The sequence below is a fragment of the Dipodomys spectabilis genome, unplaced genomic scaffold (genome assembly GCF_019054845.1).
Source record: "Dipodomys spectabilis isolate Male_0828 unplaced genomic scaffold, ASM1905484v1 ptg000002l, whole genome shotgun sequence".
Taxonomy (NCBI): Eukaryota; Metazoa; Chordata; class Mammalia; order Rodentia; family Heteromyidae; genus Dipodomys; species Dipodomys spectabilis.
This window is the reverse complement of record NW_024870679.1, coordinates 49,746,386-49,769,675: the sequence shown is the minus strand read 5'-3', so window position 1 is coordinate 49,769,675 and position 23,290 is coordinate 49,746,386. Positions and strand designations below refer to the sequence as shown.

Sequence of the window (23,290 nt, the reverse complement as noted above, 5' to 3'; positions counted from 1 at the left end):
TTGAGCCACAGCTCCACTTCCAGCTTTTTTGGTGCTACTTGGAGATAAGTCTCATGGACTTTCCTGCCGAGCCTGGCTTTGTTTGAACTGTGATCCTCAGAACTTAGCCTCCTGAATAGCTAGGATTACAGACATGAGTGATTGACATCTGGCTGCATTTTATGGATATTTCTTAAAATATTGACAAAAATTTTAATAATATACACTAGAAGGCTAACAGTAGTTGTAGTTATCTTCAGCAGTAAGGTAATAAATAAGTTTCTTCTTTTTGTCTTCGTTTCCTAAAAATTAAGAACAAATGTATTGCTCTATAACAAAGAAAACCAGTCATAAACTCATAAAAGATACTTGCAATGTGAGGCCCTGGGTTCGATTCCTCAGCACCACATAAGCAAAAAGAAAAAAGCCAGAAGTGGTGCTGTGGCTCAAGTGGTAGAGCTCTAGCCTTGAGCTGAAGAGCTGAGGGACAGTGCCCAGGCCTAGAGTTCAGGCCCCACGACCGGACCCCGCCCCCCGCAAAAAAAAAAAAAAGATACTTGCAATGTATGCAGTTGACAAAAAAAATCTATGTTCAAAATGTACAAACTATCTTGTAAGAATTAATACACGCTAATAAAAAGACTATGAAAGAAATATATAACAAACTACAAAGCAAACAATATTTACCACGTGTTGTTCACTGATTAGTACTTCACATATATTATCTCATCTAATCCTTCTGACCACCTTCTAAGGCATACTATTTCCTTCCTAATTACAATTAAGGTAATTGACCCAGAGAGGCTGGGCATCTTGTTTATCATCACTGAGTTAATAAGGACAGAATAGAACTTGAACCCTGAAGTCTAATTCTAGAGCCTGCTTACCACATGTTACTATTCACAACCTTATTTAAAAAACATGTTAAACTCATTAGCAACCAGTAACTTTCAAATGAAACAAAAAAGTAATAACGCTTTTCATTTATGAGATGAAAAGGAGCGCTAGAATCATTGATAGAGATAGGCAACATCAAGTGTTGGCAAGGACACAAGGCATAGATTGGCATAAATAGGTAGAAGAGTAACTTAAAAGCATCTAGTAAATGGGAAATCTCTTTGATTCTACGATCTGCAAAGTTTGCTTCTATATGTAAACCCAGAAGAAATATTCTAGGTGGAGAAATGCCTAAAGACGTCTTGCAAAATTGTTTAAATGTGGAGAAAACAGAAGAAAACAAATATTCATCAAAGGGAATTAGATCAATAAAAGGTAGTATATGTAGATGCTTGTCAAAGGAATTGCTAGAGCTATAATTGTTAAATGAGGGTGTTAGAAACATGACTTTGGAATCAGTGCTTTCAGAGTCATAGATACTATGCTACCATTAAAAATTTAAACATGTACCAAATGATTCTATGTATTACTCACGGAACACAACTGTACATAAACAAAAGTTTAAAAAATAAACTGCACAGGGCTAGAAGCAAGGCTCATATACTTTCTAGCAAGCATGGTGTCCTAAGTTTAAACCACAATACTGTCAAAAAATTAAATTAAAAATGAATTAAAAGCTGGGTGCCAGTGCTCATGCCTATAATCCTAGCTACTCAGGAGGCTGAGATCTGAGGATTATGTTTCAAAGCCAGCCCAAGCAGGAAAGTCAGGAGACACTAATCTCTGATTAATCACCAAAAAATCTGGAAATTGAGCTGTGGCTCAGTGGTAGAGTGCTAGCCTTCAGCAAAAAAATCTCAGGAACAGTGCCCAGGCCCTTAGTTCAAGCCCTAGAACTAACGCAAAATAAAATTAAGTAAAATAAAAACTGAGTAGACTTCAGTTTAAAGGGAGTGGCTAATTCAGGGGAGTCAGAAATAGTCAAAGGATAGTTTGACTTTATCAGTTATGTAATCTGTGTTTATCTGGGTTTGAGAAAATGGAGTCTTAGTTATATATTATTTTCTATTATCTTTCCATATATCTCCTTATCTCCGTCTCGATTGCTGTTTATTTTTCTCTATCTATTTGATAATCATGCATACTAGATATACACAAGCAGTTAAAGGTATGCATAATAATATATTCTTTAATTAAATATGTACTTATTTTCCCAAAATAAAAATTTGAATGTCAACTTTCAACTAACCAAGTAAAAGTCATTTTTACAAACTGAACCCAGACTAGAGCAATTATTAGCCTCATTTTTACACAGACATATCTAACATAATTCTAGTTTAGATTTTTATAGCACCTGTGCAAAATGGCAATATCAAATATTATCTAAGAGCTTGCCAAGTCATAACAGAAGATTGCCACCCTGCCTACAAATCTGCTTACTACTCTTTGCCATTTCACCTCAAACTCCCTTATTCTGCAGAAATGCATGCGTACATGTTAAACATTTGCCAGGGCTCATGTTGAACCCATAAGCTTTCAGAAGAGCACATGAATAACAATAAACCAATGGCCCTGAACTGCAAGGGAATAATCTTTGTGAAGAAGTCCTATGCTTTCCATATTTAACTGTGTCTTTGGGTAGAGGCAGGTAAAAAATGCCCAACCAATGGCTGGCTGGAATCTTTAGTTAAGAAGTGGCCACACCCTCTGGCTACTCACAGCTCCAGAAAGACTCAGGTTAGACAGAACTGATGTACCAAATGAGCTCCATCTGGTCTGCCAGTGGCCACGGACAACTCTGGAACATGCTGGGTTATTGAGTTGTCGCTCTATCTCCAAGTACTTTCAGAAAGGCCCCCTTTACATCCTTGTTCCTGAGGCTGTAGATGATGGGGTTGAGGAAGGCAGAGACAACATTGTAGAACAGAGCCAGTTTCTTGTCCCGTTCTGGGTTATACCAGGAGCCTGGCCTCATGTACATGATCATGGCTGGCCCATAGAACATAGTGACTACAGTCACATGGGAAGCACAAGTGGAGAAGGACTTGAGCCTTCCCTGGGATGAGCGGATTCTTAAGATGGAGACAAAGATGCGAACATAGGAGGCCAGGATGAGGGAGAGTGGGACCAGAAGGAGGATGAAGCCCAGAATGAAGTCCAAGCGGTCATTGAAGGACGTGTCTGCACAGGCCAACTTCAGCACAGCAGGGACCTCACAGAAGAAGTGGTTGATCTTATAGGGGCCACAGTAGGGCAGGCGCATGGTGAAGACAGTATAGATCAGAGCCCCAGTGATGCTAATGGACGCACAGATGGCAACCATCTTGATACAAACAAGACGGCTCATGAGTAGGGAATAGTGAAGAGGGAAGCAAATGGCAACATACCTATCATAGGCCATAATGGCGTAGAGAACACACTCCGCAATACCCAAGACCAAAAAGATGAACATCTGGGCTACACAAGCACCCCAGGATATGGTCTTCCTTGGACAGGCCATATTAACCAACATCTGGGGTACCGTGGTGGTGACATAGCTCATGTCCACCAAAGAGAGGACACTGAGAAAGAAGTACATGGGTGTGTGGAGGTGGGAATCAAGGTAGATCAAAGTGATGATAAGACCATTTCCTAGGAGGGTGATGAGGTAGAGCAGGAAGAAGAAGATGAACAGGGCCACGCTGACCTGTGATTCACTGGAGAAACCCAGGAGGATAAACTCCGACACTGAGCTGTAGTTTTCCTTGCCAAGCCTGTGCATGGCGATCTGCCTGTTAAGAAGACCAAGCACTTCCTCACTCTCCCTTTGTTGTTGTTGTTAGCCTTGGAGACAGGACTGACAGAAATTGAGCCACAAACACACCATGCACAGAAGCCTCCACGGATTTGGCCATACATCTGTTGAGTTGAATGAAAAAGAAAATAAATCTAAGACAGCTATGTGACTGGACAAGAAATCAGAAGGTCTGAATTCAACCTGAAATAGAACATTGAATGCCTGACTGCCCACAAGATCTTCCTTCATCCACTTCATCCAAGACAAGGAAATAGGTGACTTTTTTTTAAAGCAGGGAACCCAGCTAATCCTACTAAGGACATACACTTGTCCCAATGTGAAGTAGGCAGATGCTTTTGCTAATTATGAGTCTGAGTCAGCAAGCTGTGGGTCTTGGGGGTACTACCAACACCGAGCTGCTGGCCGCAAGCCATGGAAGCTGAAGCTATAGAGGATACCAGTGGAGGTCATACAGAAATACTAAAAGGGGCTGGGAATGTGTTTTAGTGGTAGAGTGCTTGCCTAGCATGCATGAAGCCCTGGGTTTGATTCCTCAATACCACATAAACAGAAAAAGCTGGAAGTGGTGCTGTGGCTCATGTGGTAGAGAACTAGCCTTGAGCACAGAGAGCTCAAGGACAGAGCCCAGGCCCTGAGTTCAAGCTCCAAGACTGGCAAAAAAAAGAAAGAAAAGAAAAAAGAAATACTAAAAGACTTGGGGGAAAATCACAATGTTATTCTAGGTTATGACCAAATACATTTAAAGCATATTAATTTATACTGTGATAATTTTAGGCATTCATTGATTAAATTATAGTTAATGTTTCTCAATATATTTTTAAATCAGTGAGTCTAATTGGCTCTCAATATTACTATGAATATACTCAACAACTTAGTATTATAGCATAGAAGAAATACCTTTCTATATTAATACTTGAAAACATTGTATTGTGATCTTCCTATGGCAACACTATTTTCATAATAAAAATTATGGCATAAAATGAAAAAGAGAGAGGGTGAGAAAAAGAAAGAGAGAGGAAGACAGAGAGAGACAGAGAAAGATGCTGAGAAACAGAGTAGCCAAGAGACAGTGACCTCGGTTCCTGGCTTCCTACTTGCAGGGTCCTCTGAGACCTGTCTGGGCATTGTGTCCTGGACACAGCAAGAGTTTCTGTTGAATCTTTACAGTTACTCTCCAGTGATCAACTTTTTCATTCAGCTTTACCTCAGTGTCTAGGGTTGTTACTTACTCAGCTGTGTGACCTTGGGCACATTCTTTCACATCTGTTGGCTTCAGTGTCTCCAGCTGGTAAAATAGATGAAGTATCTATCATCTGCGGGTAGGGCAAGATGAATATAAGATACTGTATGGCAAGATATTTTGAAAAGTACAAACTATGAGACAAATGCAAGGGGTTAGTCTAAGTGAAATGGATCTAGAAATCTGAATTGTTGGGGTGACTCCTGGCTTTGCCCCTTATTTGCTGTGTGATCTTGGCTAACTGCATACCCTTATCCGACCTTCCCAGCCACATTTTACTTTTTTAAATGAGGTTCCTGGATTTGATGATCCCACAGGGTTCTCCCACCTCGGATATTTCTTTGATAGCAGCCACACAAAGCTGTAGACCTGTGACCTCTCAATGCCTTGCGCATCATAAGAACAGCTGAGTTGAGCTGGACTGTGTGAGCGGGAGATGGAATTGGAGAGGTGAACACAGAATGTATTACATGGATTCGGAATTGGCACTGCTAACTCTGGCCAACTCTTTGCCTCCTTCCAAGCGGCTTAGCTTTGTTTTTTATCTGTAAAATGAGTGCAGTGTCTACTCCATAGTGGAGACTTCCATTATGGAGCTGGTTTATAGAAAATGCTCAATAAATGGCAGCAATTTAAGTAACAGGAAGCTGTGTGGAAAGAGTGGGGCAAGAGGAGGTGCAGAAGCAATCTCTAATCCCTGAGATTCCAGAGGACAGGTTTAAAGTCATGATCCTGAGGACTGAGTGCCCAGCATGGAAGTCTGGAAGAAGAACAGAAGTCAGAGGTCCAGTGAGCCTTGGCACTGGTGGCTCATCTTGTAATTCTAGCTTCTTGGGAGTCTGAGATCGGAGGATTGAAGTTTGAAGCTAGCCTGGGCAGGAAAGTCCTTGAGACTATTGTCTCCATTTAACCAGGAAAAAAAGTGAAAGCTTCAACCTTGAGCAACAAAAAGCTCAAGTGCAGTGCTTAGGCCCTGAGTTCAAGCCTCATCCTGACCCCAACCCCCCAAAAAATTATTCCCTGTTGTCACTGGTTTTTCTTTCGGTACCCTTTGTCTTATATATGTTTATCTGATTTGGAGAAGGGAGGGGAAATCACAGAAACAGTGGGATAAAGGGTAAACCAATTCAACAGTGACACTCATTAGACACTATGTTGGAAATGAATTTTACAACTGGGAGGGGAGAGGAGTGAGGGGGAGGGAAAGTGGGAGAAAATGAGGGAGGGGATAACACTGTTCAAAAAGAAAAGTACTCAGTACCTTACTTATGTAACTGTAACCCCTCTGTACATCACCTTTACACTAAAGTTCAAATTTAAAAAATCAGATTAGCATGTGTGCTCTGGGTTTTACAGTTACATTCCCATGACCAACTTTTTAAATGCAGGGAATCAATGAACATCAGTAAATGGAAGAAGGAGAAAATGTCCTCGAAAAGGAAAGTTTATAATGATAAGAGCAAACCTGACATAGCTCAGAATCTTGACTTTAGAGAGAGGAACTTCCAGAGAGAGAGGACTGGTCATCAACACAAACAGCCATGCTAACTTGAAGTCAATCATCAAGGGCCCCACAATGAGGAGGGGCCCATGCCCCCCTTTCTGCTAGCCCACACCCCAAACATGGATCTTCACAGAGGCCCCCTCCTGACATCCTGAGCTACTTGCCTCCTGGTCCTGTCCAGCACACTTTTTCACATGTTCTTTGTTGGAATTCATGATCTTTCCCAGTGGTTCTAACCAGTTTTCCGATCAGTAGCTTGGTGAGATTTCTGAGCCACAAGGCTTATCAGGATCCAATGGGATCTGAGCCTGGGCGGTCAGAGACCTCTTCTCTCAGAACCCCAGAGCTCCCAAGCCAGCTCACCTCTCCTTCAAGGCTCAGCTCTGGATTTTCCACCTTCTTTACCTGTCGAATCCAGCCTTGTTTAGTTCATGTCTTATACGCATTTTCCTTCCAACCAGGCAGTAGGCAGAGGCTGTGTCTCTTTCAGATCTCTCCACAGTGTCTAGCACAGGGAAGGGCTTATTTATAAATAAGATTCTTTAGGTTCACAATTGTGTTCACTTGGGGAAAAATGCAGAGGAGCCTCACCTGCTCCCCACCGGCAGTTTTTAGAGCTTTGTTCCAGTGCTAGTTTTCTTTGCTAAGACCAGGTTCTTTTCTGTTCTCCACTAAATTAATAAATAGCAGAATCAGGACTAGAACCTGGATCTCTAGCTGCATAGCCTGCCAGATCCTTACCCACTGTACTCTGCCGTGTACCCACAAAGGCACCTGGGAAAAGAGTCACATCAAGCCTTCTTGCTAGGCAAGCTTTTCACCCTGGCCACTCTACTTCTTCCACCTGCCAACACTGGCTGTCCCTTCCCAGTCTCTGTGCTTCTAGTAGAGAAGAAGGGTGAGGATGCCTTATTAGGGTTCCCCTCTGGGGAACCTCAAGCCATGTTCTGGGAAAGAGCTGGAGACTGATTCTTGCCTAACAAGGACAGATTCTTGTTCCTCCTCCCCAGTGAGTGGGACAGACAGACTATGACCCCTTTGTCCATTCTTGGGGATGTCCAGGGCAGCAACCTCCCCACAATCCATCCCCCCCAGTCACCTATGAATGACAGCGTGTTCTTTGCCTGAGTAGCTTCCTCCACCCCTGCAGAGACAGCCTGGTTTTCTCTGGATTCTGGGCAGGTGGCACTGGAGGAAGTGGTCCATCCTCCTCTGCCCAGCAGGGTGGCTCTGCTGGGGAGAGCTGCACCTCTCTTAAGCTGCTAGACCCAGAGCAGCTCTGAAGGGAGGGACTTCCAGTCCACAGTCCCAGGGGTCCCCTTTGTATCAAAATGGGATTGGAGACTGGAGTTCCAGGCCCTGAAAAGCTCTGGAGAATTTCTTCTCCAGGCTGGTAAGTGCCACACTGAGACTGGGCAGGATGAAAGACACAGCCAGGAAGTCTAATGCCCCTAAGATGGTTTGGGGGCATGGTCCCTGGAGCTAGCAAGCTGGGCAATCTTTAGAAGTTTCTGATTGAGGATGAAAACTCCTTCTGAAATTTAAGAAGAGAGGGTTCCTGGGCTGAATTGCCACATCCTCATTTGATTCTAGGACGATGTTTTGTTTCTTTCCAACATACTTCTGCATGCCTTTCATGTCCCTAGATCTTACCCAAGACTAGACACCTCATGGAGGTAAAGCTAAGGCTTGACTATAGAAAACATAAATTCTGCTAATAAGGTATCTGGTTCCATTACACCGGTACTGGTGGACGTAAAGCCAATGGAAAACACTTCCACCCTGGTAAAGGTCAGTGGTGAGAAATGCAGATGATGTAGTGGTAAAAGGCCATCTGCTTGCAAGAGTAAGGCTTTAGTCAGTGGATGGGAACTGAGGGGGAAAATTGGACAAGTTCTGGTAACTTGAAGGGTCTTAACAAGAGTAGGTAATCTTAAAGGTCAAGTCTGGACATTCTATGGCTTCCTAGTTCATAAGCGTGGCAGCTATCTGATATGGGGAAACCTTTAGCAGGACATATGTGATAGATGATGTGTAGATGGTCATATATTTTAATATGTTTTCTCTCTCAATTATTGGTTTGCTTTTTACTCTTCCCTAAATGAGAGTTTTTGAGGACTGGAAATATAGCTTAGTGGTAGAGTGCTTGCCTAGCATGCATGAAGCCCTGAGTTTGATTCCTCAGCACTACATAAACAGAAAATGCCAGAAATAGCTCTGTGGCTCAAGTGGTAGAGTGTTAGCCTTGAGCAAAAGAAGCTCAGGGACAGCGCTCAGGCCCTTAGTTCAAGCCCCAGGACAGGCCAAAAAAAGTCATAAACTGAAATTCTTAATCCACAGAGTATATAGAGCCTCATTATGTGACACAGAAAAGGAAAAAGCCAGACAGCCTATGGGTTAAATGCTGGCTCTATCACTTCTTAGCAATATGATCTTGAGCAAATCACTTTCCATTTCTTTTGACCTCACTTTCATCCTGTTTACAAAGGAAAATAATGCTATAAGAGTTAAGGAGGTGCAGGTATAATGCTTAGCACAAGGATCTGTACATAGAATGGCACAGCCAATGAAAAACTCCATCCTGACAATAAGTGAGCAGCTACTACGGAAACAGGATTGGAGGGATGGGGTGAGGTCATGGTTACTCTAGCCCTTTTGGTAGGGAAACAAACATTTTTACAAAATCCTCCTTAGTAGGATTCTTCATGAGTGTTATTCAAAACCAAGTTCCATATCTAAAAGTGACTATGGAAAAAAGCAGAAACAAGGTTGTTTGAGCCTGGAGTATTTATGATGTATTGTTGCCCAAAGCAAATTTTCTCAGTAAGAACATGATTCTATTCACACAAAGGGGAGTAGGAATGAATGTATAGCCAACAAAACTAGCATCTGTCACAACAATATCAAATGTCAAATGTGCTATTAACCAAGTAAGGGAAAATATACACTATTGTTTAGTTGTAGAAAAAATTCAGAGAGGAGCATAAACGGGCATAATCATATCTTCTATGTGGAATTTAGTCTTTAAAAATGAATGACAAACACGGGGCACTGGTGGCTTATGCCTGTAATCCTAGCTACTCAGGAGGCTGAGATCTGAGGATCACCATTCAAAGCCAGCCAGGGCAGAAAAGTCGCCATGAGACTCTTATCTACAATTAACCACCAGAAAATCAGAAGTGGAGCTGTGGCTCAATGGCAGAACACTAATCTTGAGCACAAAAAGACTCAGAGACAGTGTCCCACAACTGACAAAAAAATGAATGACATGGGGACACAGGAAGAGGGGGAATGATGGAAGTAGAGACTTTGGTCAAGAAGCATAGGACACATAGATGGACACATTAAACTAGAGCTCCCTTGTACACTATTTTAGAAAAAATTATTTAAAAATCTAAAAAGAAAAAACAAAATTAAAACAATGAGTGATAGGAATTTAAAACAGATTCTGTTTTGGGGTGGATATAATTGGAGGGGAGAGGGAGAAATGAGAAAGTATGTATGTGGGGGGGTATGGTTAGTCTATACACATACACATGCATGAAAATAGAATAATAGAATCTGTCCAACTTGTTCTAAGTAGAGGGGTTAGGGATGAAGCTGAGGATAGGATGAGTTTGATCAGGGTACATATGTGGAAATGCATATGTGGAAATGTTGCAATGAAACCCCTTTGTACAAATAATATATGCTAATAAGAAATGAAAAGTCATAATGGAAATTTTCCTTGTGGTTATGGAACTAAAGGGTACTTTTTTTCTTTTTTCTGTGTTTATTAACCTTCTTTCTTTTCTGTGTTTATTAACTTTCTTAAGAAACATTGATTCTTTGTCAAGAATAGGGAATAATCCAGTAGGAGTTATCTCAGCCATAAGGAATCCACAGTGGAACCTCCATACTGAGAAGTAGGATTTTCTGTTTCTTGCTTACGTCTATCACTGGCAGTTCAGGTGAAAACCTCAAGAATAACTTGGGATTCCTGGAAAGGCTAGGGTCTGGCTTGGGGCAGGGTTGGGGGGGGGGGTGCATTCTGTAGGCAACCCAGGAGTCAGAGAGATGATGGCAGACTCTGTGAGATAGAAGCTTGAGTGGTCCCACTCCCCAAGCAGAGTACGGTGAAGGCAATGGGCAGTCAGACCGGATCTAAACTCCCTTAAATAGACAGTTGACCCTGAGGAAATCATTTGACCTCTGATTGTCAGTGTCTTTATCTATAAAGAAACCACGCGCTCAAGACTTGTGGGGTCATTAAGTAAAATTCTGCATGGGAAGTGTCTGGCAATAGAAAGTGTTCAATAAATATGTTATTTTCCCTCTTCTTTCAGAATCCCTAGGAAAATGTGTATTTCCCAAAAGCCCCAGAAGAGCTTCCTGTCCCTCCAAATTATTCTTGGCTCTAGAGTCTACTAGTTGACTACATTCCCCTATACTTCCACATACAATTTTGTCCTTCTATGTAATCCAAGAGTCCTCATGGCTCCTTGCCCCTGATCTGTCTTGTACATGATGGTTGTACTGGTTTGATCTTTTTTGTTATTTTTTATTTTATTTTATTTTTTTGTTTATGTAGTACCAAGGAATTGAACCTAGGGCCTCATGCATGCTAGGCCCACACTCTACCACATTCCCTGCCCTAGGATCCTATTTTGTATCAGGCAAAACCATGCTCATGATCTCAACTCTATACAAGCCGTGTAAATGCCCCAAGACAAGACACACAAGTCTGTGTTTGTGAAATTGGAATAATAATACTGAAGAGATTTGGAATATATATCAAATGCTTGATGCATAATGGTACTCAAAAATCACAAGTATAATTATGATATGGGGACCATCACTCCAATTTAGAGAGGAGACACTGGCTCTAGGAAGCTATGTGACTTGCCTGGGTACCTGGGTCACAGTGACCAAAACAGTGTGACAAGTCGTCTTGGGCTCTTCCACTGTAACAGTTGCTTCCCCCGAGGTTGTTCTTGGGAGCCACTAGGCACTGAGCGAAAGAGGTAGTCCCTGCGGCTGCCAAGAGAGGAGTCTGCTGGGGCTGCTGTCTTAGATTAGAAATGTTGGGCGGAGGCCAAGATCCAGCTTGGGAATTATGAGCATGATCAGACTAGAAGGGCTTATCAAGAGAAGAGACTCAGACAGCTGCCCAGACCTTCCTAAGAGTTTAAAACAGGTAAGGGATGCCATACTATAATGTAGATTGATGATTCCAGAGGAGATTAGAGAGTGAGTGAACTTGGCGGTAGGAAGGTTGAGGAGCAGAATATGGGAAAGTTGAGTGCTTTAGTAAACTTTTTTTTTAATGTCAGAAGGACAGGTATCTATTCTTCCCTGATCCTTTTTACAGACACCTAGAGAAAGAGTAAGTTCCCTATCTAAGGAGTATGTGAACAGCATTGGAGCATCCTATGGCAACAAGATTGTAGAGGAGGAAGGTGTTCTGACAGAGACTCCTAAGTTTGGTGCACCTTTGAAGTTTTCTGGAGCCAATCTGTCACTGACAGTTCAGGGAGGTAAATGGGACCCAGAACAGACAAAAGCAAGACCTAGAGTCTGCTGGCTCTGGACTCCTGCTCAGCCTCAGCCACTCTGACCAGACTCTTCCCAGGTTGAGGTTCTGTAGAGTATTGGGACTGACTACTTTGGTATGGGGTAAGGAGTAAGACCATAATTGGGGACCTGGGGAAGCATCTTACTCTGCAGGCAACCTCTGTTTGCAGTGCTCAAGGAAGCTGTGGGTTTGAAGTGGCCAGGAAGGCTGCTGGTTTGAAGTAAGGTGATACAATAGGTTGAGGAGTATTTATGGGGGCAACAGCATTGGAGATTAAGAAGCTGACAAAGATCAATTGGAGAGAAGAGTTTCATGGACTTTCCTGCCCATGCTGGCTTCACCATGATCCTCAGATCTCAGCCTCCTGAGTAGCTAGGATTACCCTGGCATCCAGCTATGTTTTTTGTTTGCTTTTTACTGCACTGTTTTGATTAGTATAGTTTTCTAATAAGTTTTGAAATGGGGAAATGTGATATTTCCAACTTTGTTTTTATTTAACAATATTGTGTTGGCTACTAAGGATGATTTGAGATTCTATATGAATTATAAGATAGGTTTAAAAATAATCTCTGCAAAACAAGATTTCATGAGATTCTACACATTTAATGGAATCCCTATCAAATATTGAAATACAAGAAATAGTAAGTAATATTGAAATATTAGCAGTAGTAAGTCTTCCAACCCATGAATGTGGGCTATTTATTTTAAATCATTTTTTTAAATACAGTTGCAGATTTTATTTGAATCAAATAAAAATCCATTTTGTCTTGAGAATTTGAAATGCATGGTATAAAATAAAATATGAAAAGAATGCATTATTAAAAATAAAATATGACATGACTGGAAAAAAAAGAAGCTGACAAATATACTACTACCCAATACTAGGTGTCTGACCTGATTAATATTGGCTAAGGATGGGAATAGAGTTGTCTGAAGAGAATTTGTGTGCTGTAATAGCAGCAAAGGATGTGAGATGCCTATGAGAGTGATGAACAAGGCCCAGGCATTGGTATATAATGTGTTTGCAGGTAAGGTCTTTAAGTAAAGCACTGCTCCCTGCCTCAGTCTCACAGTCTTGTTTTTGGACACAATTTCGCCTCCTCCTGTCTCCTTCCGTTCAGCTTCTGCTCTGAGGATACAGAAAGAAATGGCAGGGCAAAGTTTACTTCTGCAGAGGAGCATGTTACTGGCAGGGAACCAAGAACAAGCGTGCTGGGCAGACAGTCCACCCATGTTTTATCCCTAATGCCCTAAGGCTGAATGGATAAAGTGATAGCATTGAATTATCACCTGGGCATTAGAAGCCTGGGTAAAATGGGATAAGGAACCCTCTATTTATAGGTTGCTGTAAGTTATAGGAACCAGGACTATAAGACTTTTCAGATATAGTCAGTTTGATAGGGTTGAGGTATGGAATGACCAGACTTGACTAAGGGATACTGAGACCAGCCTCATTCCATCATTTGAACAACTGGCTCTGTTGTGAGCAGGACTTGATAGGCTCCCCAGGTGGATCACATTTATCTTCCTTCTAGGCATGAGTCTCCAGATTGGTGATAGTGAGCTGGAAACTCAAGGAATTTGACCAAGAAGGCCCTGCAACCTGGTTATTGGGGTGCCTTCTTGGCCCCTTTCCTGCATTGCTGATTGACTTTCCATTGAGGATCCACTGTCAGCTATAAGCCTGGAAGGTGAGCAAGAAAACAGTGTGGAGTGAGTTTTCGAGCAGGACAGTCAACTGTTTTCTATGTACCCATCCTGCCTTTCCACTCTGGGTATAACATCCTGGGCTATGGAGAGGCTTTCTATGCCAGACCTTGCAGCCACTGATCATCTCTGTAAGGGATGGCACACACCAACAGCCTGGACATGTGGGGATCCAAGCCAAGGGAAGGAGTGAGGTCAGGGTGCTAGTCTAACCCTCTTAGACTTTTCCCTGTGATCAAATGAGCCAACAAAATGTGGCTCGGTCAGATTTTTGTTTTTGAAAGTGCATTCTGAAGCCAGGCACCGGTGACTCATATCTGTCATCCTAGCTACTCAGGAGGCTGAGGTCTGAGGAATGCAGTTTGAAGCCATCCCAGGAAGGAAAGTCTGTGAGATTCTTACCTCCAGTTAAATCACAGGAAAAAGCCAGAAGTGGTGCTGTGGTTCAAGTGGTAGGGTACTGCCTTGAGCAGAAGCAGCTCAGGGACAGTGCCCCGAGTATAAGACTCAGGACTTGCAAAAGAAAAGGAAGGAAAAGAAAGAGAGTGGGGAAGAAAGAGAGGAAGGAAGGAAGGAAGGAAGGAGCACTCTGAAGGCTAGTGCAGAGAATGGGTTGTACAAGGGTCCAGTTGGAGAACTGAATTGAGAGCAGGTGAGGGAGATGCTTAGGGTCTGATCTGAATGTTGGCAGTGGGCTTGAAGAGGGATGGGTGAATGTAGGAGACATTCTGGAGGTGGTGACATTCTGGAGGTGGCAGCCATGGGACTTGAGGACCAATGGGACACAGGGAATGATAGGGGATGAGACAGAAACTAAGGAGTCTTCCTACTTCTCTCTGGTCTGGCTGAGTTGATCTCCCAGATACTATCAGCTTCACTCTCTCTCCTTCTCTCTTTCTCATTCTCTTACTCTTGTTCTCTATGTGTTTATTCATTGACATATATAATACATATAATTAAACTAAACCCAACACAAGATTCTTTTCCCTCATGATTTGCCTTTCGCCACCTAAAACTCAAAAGACAAAAGAACGTTGTGGTAAATTGAGGGCCCAGAGGAGTTGAGTTCTGGTTAGCTATGGTTTTGCTGTGCATGGGAAACTCTAATTACTGATCATGAATGAGATCCCTTTTCTCCCATACAGTTCTTCTCTGGATCTCAGTTTCCAAATCTGTAAGATGGAGGTGATGGATCGTTTCTACCCTATGCTTCTCACTGAGTCACCATGCGTCTCAAAGAGAATGAATGACAGGGTATTTTGTCAATAAGTCACAGTCCCAAATCTGAATCCTGTAAATTTGGCTCAAACAAAGGTGCATCATTATCTCTTATGAGATAATGATGGTGTTTCCTCTTCTTCCTCATGTGGGCTTTCTGTTTTCCATGCCTTGGAGTTGGGCGGCTTTTCCCCAGTTGCTTTGTATAGGCTTAGAAGAGTCAGGGAGGGGTGAGCCTGAGTGTCTTGATGTGAAGGACCTTGCTAAGAAACAGCATTTGAGGACTCACTTTGTTGGTTTGTAGACAACTGTCCCTGGTGACCTCAGCCTGTCCTCATCATTCAAGCAGGAGAAACACTCCTCAACATCAGATCTTGATGGAAAATCCCACTGCCTGGCTCTATGTGAAAAAACGAGAAGTGAGAAGTAGCAGTGTATTTTCCTAGTCTAGGTCCCAAGGTAGAATATTCTGACATCCTTGAACTGCTTCTTCCTAGGAATAAAGTGGCTTTTAAAGAAGATATTTTGATCTCTATTTTGTAACTAAGGAAACAGTCCTAGAGATGTGTGCTAACAGCTGAAGTCACAGAGCTGTGAAGTCAGAGCCAGGATTAACCAGCTGTCTCTACCACACCTTGATTTGTGACTTGTCAGGATGTTTGCTGTGTACCTTGACCTTGAATCCCAGGCTTGTGTACAGAAAGAAATGAAAAATGCAGCCAAACCAGGTATGAGCCATGCCTGTAATCCTAGTTACCCAGGAAGCTGAGATCTGAGGATTGCGATTGCAGTTTGAAGACAGTGTGGGCAGGAAAATCCATGAGGCTTATCTCTCCAATGAACTATCTATCAAAAGGTCAGAAGTGAAGCTGTAGCTCAAGAGGTGGAATGCTAGCCTTGAAACCAAAAAAAGGCTCAGGGACAAGTGCCCAAACCCTAAGTTCCAGCCCTAGGACTTGCATGCGGCAGTTAAGCTGAGTGCCAGTGGCTCACACCTGTAATACTAGCTACTTGAAAAGCTAGGATCTCAGGATTTCACTTCAAAGCCAGCCTGAGCAGAAAAGTTTGTGAGATTCTTATCTCCAATTAACCAGCAAAAAGCCAGAAGTGGAGGTGTGGCTCAAGTGGTAGAGCACAAGCCAGACGAGAGTGCAAGGCTTGAACACAGGTTCAAGCCCCAGTACTATCACCAAACATGCAGTTAATAGTTATTAAACATCTACATATGTTAGATCTTCCGTGGAATGATCTTTATGCCAAAATATCACTGACTTCTTGCAGCAAACCTGTAACCAGGACAATTTATTCCCATTTAGCATGTGTGGATACAGTCTTGAAGGTTTGGGAGAAATTTAATGCTTGATCCATAAGTTATAGAGCCAAGGTGATAAATCAATGTTTCTTCCAATACTCTGTGGCCTGAGATGGGGTGAGTGGGTAGTCAAAGAGCCATCTTGGACTATGGACAGACTGAGGGTAAAGTTAAAGTGAAAAGTAAACTTATTTCCCTGTCTAGGGTATCTGAAATCTGTCAAATTTTGTAGAGTCTGTAGACCAAAATTTATCTCCAAATACCTGGATGAATGAAAGAAATGTAAGTGGTTTACTAAGAAGAGGATACTGGGGCTGGGAAGGTGGCTCAGTGGTAGAGCGCTTGCATTGCATGCTCGAGGCCCTGGGTTCGATTCCTCAGCACCACATAAGAAAAAAGCCGGAAGTGGCGCTGTGGCTCAAGTGTAGAGCGCTAGCCTTGAGCTGAAGAGCTGAGGGACAGCGCCCAGGCCCAGAGTTCAGGCCCCACGACCGGACCCAAAAAAACAAAAAAAAACAAAAAAAGAAGAGGATATTAATTGGAATTAGCAATCAGTCTGCCCAGTGTTTTCATTTCATAGTTGAGGAAAACAGGTGGAGATGAGGAACTGCTGCTGGATTTGAGGCTGAGCCAATATTAGGTGTGAAGTTCTCCTTATAAATTTCTTGATAGTGGTACTAGATGCCAAGATCAGGTAAAAATGGGCTGTCTAATTGAGAGAAGTTATCATAATGTTTCACCATAAGTGGACACTGACCACCACCTGACCTTAATAGCAACCTCAGCTCTAGAGCATAACTTAGGTAGTTCATAGTCTGAATTAGTGCCTTTCTCTTTCATTGAGATGTAGAGCACAATGCAAGAGCCCAACCAGACTTTTGTGACAGAATTCATCCTTTTGGGCTTCTCTCTGAGTCCCACGACCACACCTCTGCTCTTCTCGGTCTTTCTGATGCTCTACTTGCTGATTCTTCTGGGCAATGGCTTGATCACCATCCTCATCTGTCTGGACTCACGTCTTCACACTCCCATGTACTTCTTCATTGGCACCCTTTCCATATTAGACCTGGGCTACACCACCACAACTGTGCCCCAGATGTTGGCACATCTGGCCAGCCAAAAGAAGAGCATCCCTTTTTCTAGCTGTGTGGCCCAAATGTACATTTTCTTGGTGCTAGGTGTCACAGAGTCTTGGCTGTTTGCCATTATGTCGATAGACAAGTATGTGGCCATCTGCCACCCACTCAGGTACAAGGTCATCATGAGCCCATGCCTGTGTGGGGCAATGGTAATTTTCTGTGGACTCTGGGGAGTCACCTCCGCTCTTATCTACACCATCTTTGCCATGCGTCTCCCCTACTGTGGCCCCAACAAAATCAATCACTTCTTCTGCGAAGTCCCTGCTGTCTTAAAGCTGGCTTGTGCTGACACCTCAGTCAATGACCATGTAGACTTCATCCTTGGTTTTAGTGTCATACTAATCCCACTGTCCCTTATCCTTGTCATTTATGTCAACATCTTCATGGCCATCTTGAAGATCCGTTCACCACAGGGACAAATGAAAGCCTTCTCCACCTGTGCCTCCCACGTTACCGTGGTCACTATGTTCTGTGTGCCAGCCATGGTCATGTACATGAAGCCAGGTTCTAAGGCCTCCCCAGAAGAGGACAAGAAGCTGGCTTTGCTCTACAATGTCATCTCTGCTTTCCTTAACCCCATCATCTACAGCCTCCGGAACAAGGATGTGAAGAGGGCTTTCTTCAAGGTGACAAGATTGGGAAGGGCTCCAGAATAAAGCCCTGAAAGGACAGAGAAACAAGACTCATGACAGATTGCCCTAAACACTCAATCATATGACTCGGCAGCACCAGTGCACAATCCCCTTCTGTTCCTCAACACAACTCTAAACACGTCTTTTTTCTGTTTTTGGTTGGTCATGGGGCTTGAACTCTGGGCCTGGGCGCTGTCCCTCAGCTCTTTAGTTGAAGGTGAACATTCTACCATTTGAGCCACAGTGCCACTTCTGGTTTTCTAGTGGTTAATCGGAGATAAGAGTACATAGACTTTCTTGCCCAGGCTGGTTTTGAACTGCAGCCCTCAGATCTCAGCTTCCTGAGTAGCTAGAATTACAGGCATGAGCCACCGGTGCCCAGCTTTCTAGACAAGTCTTTTGGGAATCACCCATTATTGAGTTGAAGGATCAGGACAGGAGGAAACGCCTTCTGGGCACATAAGTCCTTTTGTTGTCTTTTGTCCTAGGGTTTTGAACCTTGAAGGAGTTTGGTTTATGTCCTGTGGCTGAATCTTGAGAAAGATTCTCTACCCTCTGGAAACAACATATTATTAGACAAGCGAGATACAAGGACAGGGCACTGACTTGGAGAATTCCTTGCACAAAAGGAGGAATAAGTTTCAGATATGCTGATGACATAACTTGAGAGGGCTTAAGATAACTTGATGGCAATCCAGCTCCTCTGACTCACCTCAGGTTACCCCATCCCTTTTCTCCACATACACTTGACTTCTGCTGTTGCTTTTGTTATGGTGTGAATATGTAATGTCCCCTACATGTTCATGTATTTGGGACTTGGTTGCCAGCAGATGGGCATTTGGGAAGTGATTGGATTCTGAGGACTCTGACCAAATCAATGGATTAATACTTTGAAGGAGTCATAAAATGGTAGCATCATTGGGAGGTGGTGAAAAGTAGGAGAAGGGCCTCGTTGATGGAAGTAGGTCACTGTGGGTGTATTCTTGGGAGCTACATCTTGCCCTGGTCCTTTCCTGTGTTCCCTATAGTCTGTTTCCTGACTGCAGTGAGTTTCCAACTAGGACTCACTCCAGGAACTCAAGAAATAAAAGCAAGAATTGACAAATGGGATTTCATTGAGTTAAAAATCTTCTGCACAGCAAAGAAAACATCAGTGACATTACACAGAATTTTTCATCTGGCAAGGGACTGTCAAGTGGTAACAGAAAGGTGGACAACGGTAGGGAAGGGGGAAGGGGGGCTACAAGACAGGAGGATGGGAAGTAAATATAATGAAATACATCATATAAAGCATATAATGAAACATCATAATAGGGTCCACTCTTCTTTAAAATTAATAATAACTTATTTTTTTCAAAGAGCATAGGCACTAGATACTATCAAAAATGAACTGGATATCTTGTGAGTAGGAACGGGGGGAAGACAGAGAGAGCGACAGAAGGGGAGACATGGTTCAAAAAGAATTGTGCTCATTACTCATTGCCTGATACATGTGATTGTAACCCCTTGTGTATCAACTCTACAATAACAAAAGACAAAGTTTAAAAAACAAGAGTTAGGCAACAAAGCATGGGACCCGAGATTCCAAGACATAAGCTATAGGATACAAAGCTCTGATTCAAAGCACCTAGATCCTGTGCAGCACAGATATGTCCAGCTGTCTGTCAGCCCACTGTGCTACTTGTGATTCCTCCTAGTCTCTCTCCTTTAGCCCAAGTTCTAGTCCCACCTGCTCTGTCACCTACTGTCTGCCAAGGATGAGCCCTCCCTGGTCATAATGTCCTTGTCCTTGGAAAAATGCAAAGGACATCTCCACCTACCTCTTTTCATGCACCATCCTAAAGGATGGGAGAGGCCTTAGGAAAATATACTGGGGCATGGACTTCTTCCCCTTTCTCCCAGTTCCTGCCTCAGGCCATCTCTCCCAGGTCCCAAGCCCTTAGCTCTAGCCTGTCCTTTTGGCCAATGTTGGTCTACTGAGGGACAACACTGCATGCTGCCCCAAGGGGACAATGAACATTTACCGCCCACTCTTCTCTCAGCTCTTCCCATGGACTCTCTAAGGCTGGGCACTAGAGGGTGGGGGCCCGCTCACTGGACCCGAAGGGTGAGGTAGATGCTCATGATGGGCATGCACTCATGGATGATGCATGGGGTGATGTGTGAGACAGATGCTGGGCCAGGTCTGCCTCAAGCTCCCTCAGCTTGATTTGGGTGAAGCAAGAAGTTAGGACTTCTTTCAGAGGAAAAGATGGTCAAAAAGCCTGCTGGAATTGTCCCATCTCAACTCCATCCTCCTCCTCCCCCTCCTCTGTCATCTGATCTACCTTCCTCCCCTAATCCTCAAGTCTTCCAGGCAGAAGTCTAGACTCCAGTACAGCCTGCCCAACTGGCTTCTGCCATACTTCATTTCCTCCTCTAACCACTTCTGCCCGTTACCCCACCTTAAAGGTTGACTGGTCCAGTTCTTCCCAGGCTCCTTCCAGTTCATTTTGGTCCCCTTTCTTATTACTCCTCCATCTGTGTCATGACTCCTCCTTCCAGCCCTTCTGTCTAGTTCCCTGTTCTCCGCTCCCCACTGCAATCTGGCCACTCCTCCATCAGAATGGAAGAGACCACATCATTGGTGCCACCAGGATTTCCAGGACTGTAGGTTCCCCTCCCCTTGCTGGTACATGCAAAGACTGCAGGATGATGGAACCAACATTCAGCCTGAGGCATCTCTCTGGCTAGTTACAACACTCCTTCCCAGGGCCAGATCCTGGTTCTTATTACTGTATTTCCCTTCATCCTATATTGATAGTCCTTCAGGTGCCAGAGATACCTTTAACAATTTCCATGTTGCAATCTCTTCCTTTCCTCCCTGGCCTGATTCAGCCTGTAGAAGCCTAAAATTCACAACTGATTTCTCGGTGGAACTATAACTGAGAGAAAATTGCAGGACCAGTGACAGAGATAACGGGGGACTTAAGGGTGGGAGCTAAGTGAGAGCAGGAAAGGGTGCTCTGAGAACTCACACACAGGGCCTGAGGCCTCACTATGGACATATGAGGAGTAAGGTCTGTTTTGTTCTGTTCTGTGTTGCTCTCCTCTCTGACTCTACTTTTCCTCATCTTTGTCCTTCAGAACTAAGTAAAGAACTTTCTGTCCTTGGAAAACACCTCCTGACAGATAGGGATGGGGGCCTTCATTATGTTCTCATTAAACTTTCCAAAGGTTGAGTCCTTCAGTCAGCTACCTGGACTCTGGAATGTAAAAAGCAGCAGTGTCAGGGAGACAAGACTATGTCAGATCCAGTGATACCACTCTTGGGCATATAGTAAACCATGTTCATTGCTGCATTGTTCACCAGAGCCACATTATTATGGAAACAGCCCAGATGCCCTTTAATGGGCAAATGAATCAAGAATATATGGCATATATACATACAATGCAGTTTTACTTATCCATCAAGATGAAAAATATAATGTCATTTGCAAAAATCAGATATTTGGACCTGGGAAAAGTTCAGTAAAGTTAATTCAAGCCCAGAGAGACAAAGAACACATGTAGAAGTTAGATCTAATTTATAAACATATATGGAAACATATACAGGGTTGTATGTGTATGTACACAAACTATTAAAGTATGAGAAATGCAGGGGAGATTTCCAATGGTATAACTCCTTTGATCAACTAACTTATAGTCTAACAAAACTAATATCAAGAAGCTGGTACTGAAGGTAGAGGGTGAGATCAAAAGGAGGGGCTTGGTGAATGAAGGGAGGAAGGATCAGAGAATGCAGTCATAATAGGCACTGTGTGTATGTGAAAATTAAACTAGGAGAATTGAGGGAATTGGAGGGGAGAGATGGGGAGAATGGTGAGAGGGAATGGTCTTGATCACTATGCACTGCACTCATAAACTGATATGTTGAATTCAAACCCTTTTGTATAATTACTTTGAATGACTTGTTTCGAGAATAAAGGCCGTGGATCCACCATTGTGGAATAAGGCTTGGTGTAGGATGGAAGCCACTAGAGCAAGTTTCAGCCTAATAATCCCTCATCCGACTATTTTCATAACCTCCAACTGGCCTTCTTTCCAATGTTATTAGCAAACTAATCTTTTAAAAACACTCATGCTCACCTAAAGGTATATTGGCAAATATTTAACTATCATTCTAGACAAAATCTCTGACTTGTAGACTTTGCCAATTCTTTTTTTTTTTAGATGGACCAACACCATTTTATTAACTGAGACCTGAAGTCTCACACCTTGAAGGAGTGGATCTGATTTTTTTTATTTTATTGTAAAGATGCTGTACAGAGGGGTTATAGTTATATGAGTAATAATGAGTACATTCCTTGTCAAATGTTACTCACTCCTTTGTGGTTCTCCCATTATCCCTTTCCTCCCCACTCTCCCCTCCCCCCACCCCGTCCCCCACCAAGCCAAGTTGTAAAGTTCATTTCTGACATAGTGTCTTGTGAGTATCGTTGTTGCAATCCGTCATCCTTTGTCCTTCTTTCAGCATTTTGTTATTCTCCGCTCCTTCCCCAAATCAGATAAAGACCTATACATACAACATACACCTAGACATACACATACAACCCTGTATATATTTCCATATATGTTTCTAAATTAGATCTAACTTCTACACGTGTTCTTTGTCTCTCTGGGCTTGAATTAACTTCACTGAACTTTTCCCAGGTCCAAATATGTTTTTTGCAAATATGTTTTTGTAGGGTACCAGAATCAAAGACAAAAGGAAAAAAGAAATAAAATAAGAAGAAAGAACTAGGTTGATGGAACTATTCTCACCATGGTCAATTTCAAGCTGCCAATATGGTGTCACCAATCACAACACTGGAAAGACATAAGTACAATTGACTGTCGGGAGCCACTGTGATCCAGCTCCAGAATCTCAATGTGCCAAGTTACTTTCTTGAACAGTCTCCTTGATGCCCTTGATATTATAGACTTTGGGCTGGCCTACAAGATCCTCCATGCTCTGGTCCTGGTTATTTCTTCAACATCATCTCTTATCATTTGCTGACCCCACTCCTAATACCCACCTCACTTGTGTAATTTGTGTTTTACTCAATGAGGATGGAGAAGTGAAGACATTTTCCTAAGACGTATAAAAATGCTAAAAGTGGAAGGAGAGAAAGGGGAAGCGGCAAAGGCAAGGTTGAACCATCTTAGCCCTCAGTAGGATACACCAACAACTGGATAGGTAAGAAAACACCACAATCATGAGCAGAAGATGCCCAACTTCTAGGCCTAGTTCTGCTTGTGCAACTTTCTTTCATTGTTTCTGAACCCTGAA

At 43.0% G+C, this 23,290-nt stretch overlaps 2 protein-coding genes across 2 annotated transcripts; one reads left to right on the top strand and one right to left on the bottom strand.

The window, feature by feature from the left end:
• Window positions 1–2,687: 2,687 nt before the first annotated feature.
• On the bottom strand, window positions 2,688–3,644 carry LOC122110968 (olfactory receptor 2A12-like). The gene has a single exon (XM_042683689.1). The coding sequence runs from the start codon at window positions 3,635–3,637 to the stop codon at window positions 2,690–2,692; it is 948 nt and encodes a 315-aa protein (XP_042539623.1). The 5' UTR covers window positions 3,638–3,644; the 3' UTR covers window positions 2,688–2,689.
• Window positions 3,645–17,064: 13,420 nt separating this feature from the next.
• On the top strand, window positions 17,065–18,003 carry LOC122109255 (olfactory receptor 13-like). Its single transcript, XM_042681501.1, has one exon. The coding sequence runs from the start codon at window positions 17,065–17,067 to the stop codon at window positions 18,001–18,003; it is 939 nt and encodes a 312-aa protein (XP_042537435.1).
• Window positions 18,004–23,290: the final 5,287 nt, after the last annotated feature.

Excerpts from the sequence above, each read along its gene's own strand:
- LOC122109255 (XM_042681501.1), top strand. The coding sequence starts at position 17,065 with ATGCAAGAGCCCAACCAGACTTTTGTGACAGAATTCATCCTTTTGGGC.
- LOC122110968 (XM_042683689.1), bottom strand. The coding sequence starts at position 3,637 with ATGCACAGGCTTGGCAAGGAAAACTACAGCTCAGTGTCGGAGTTTATC.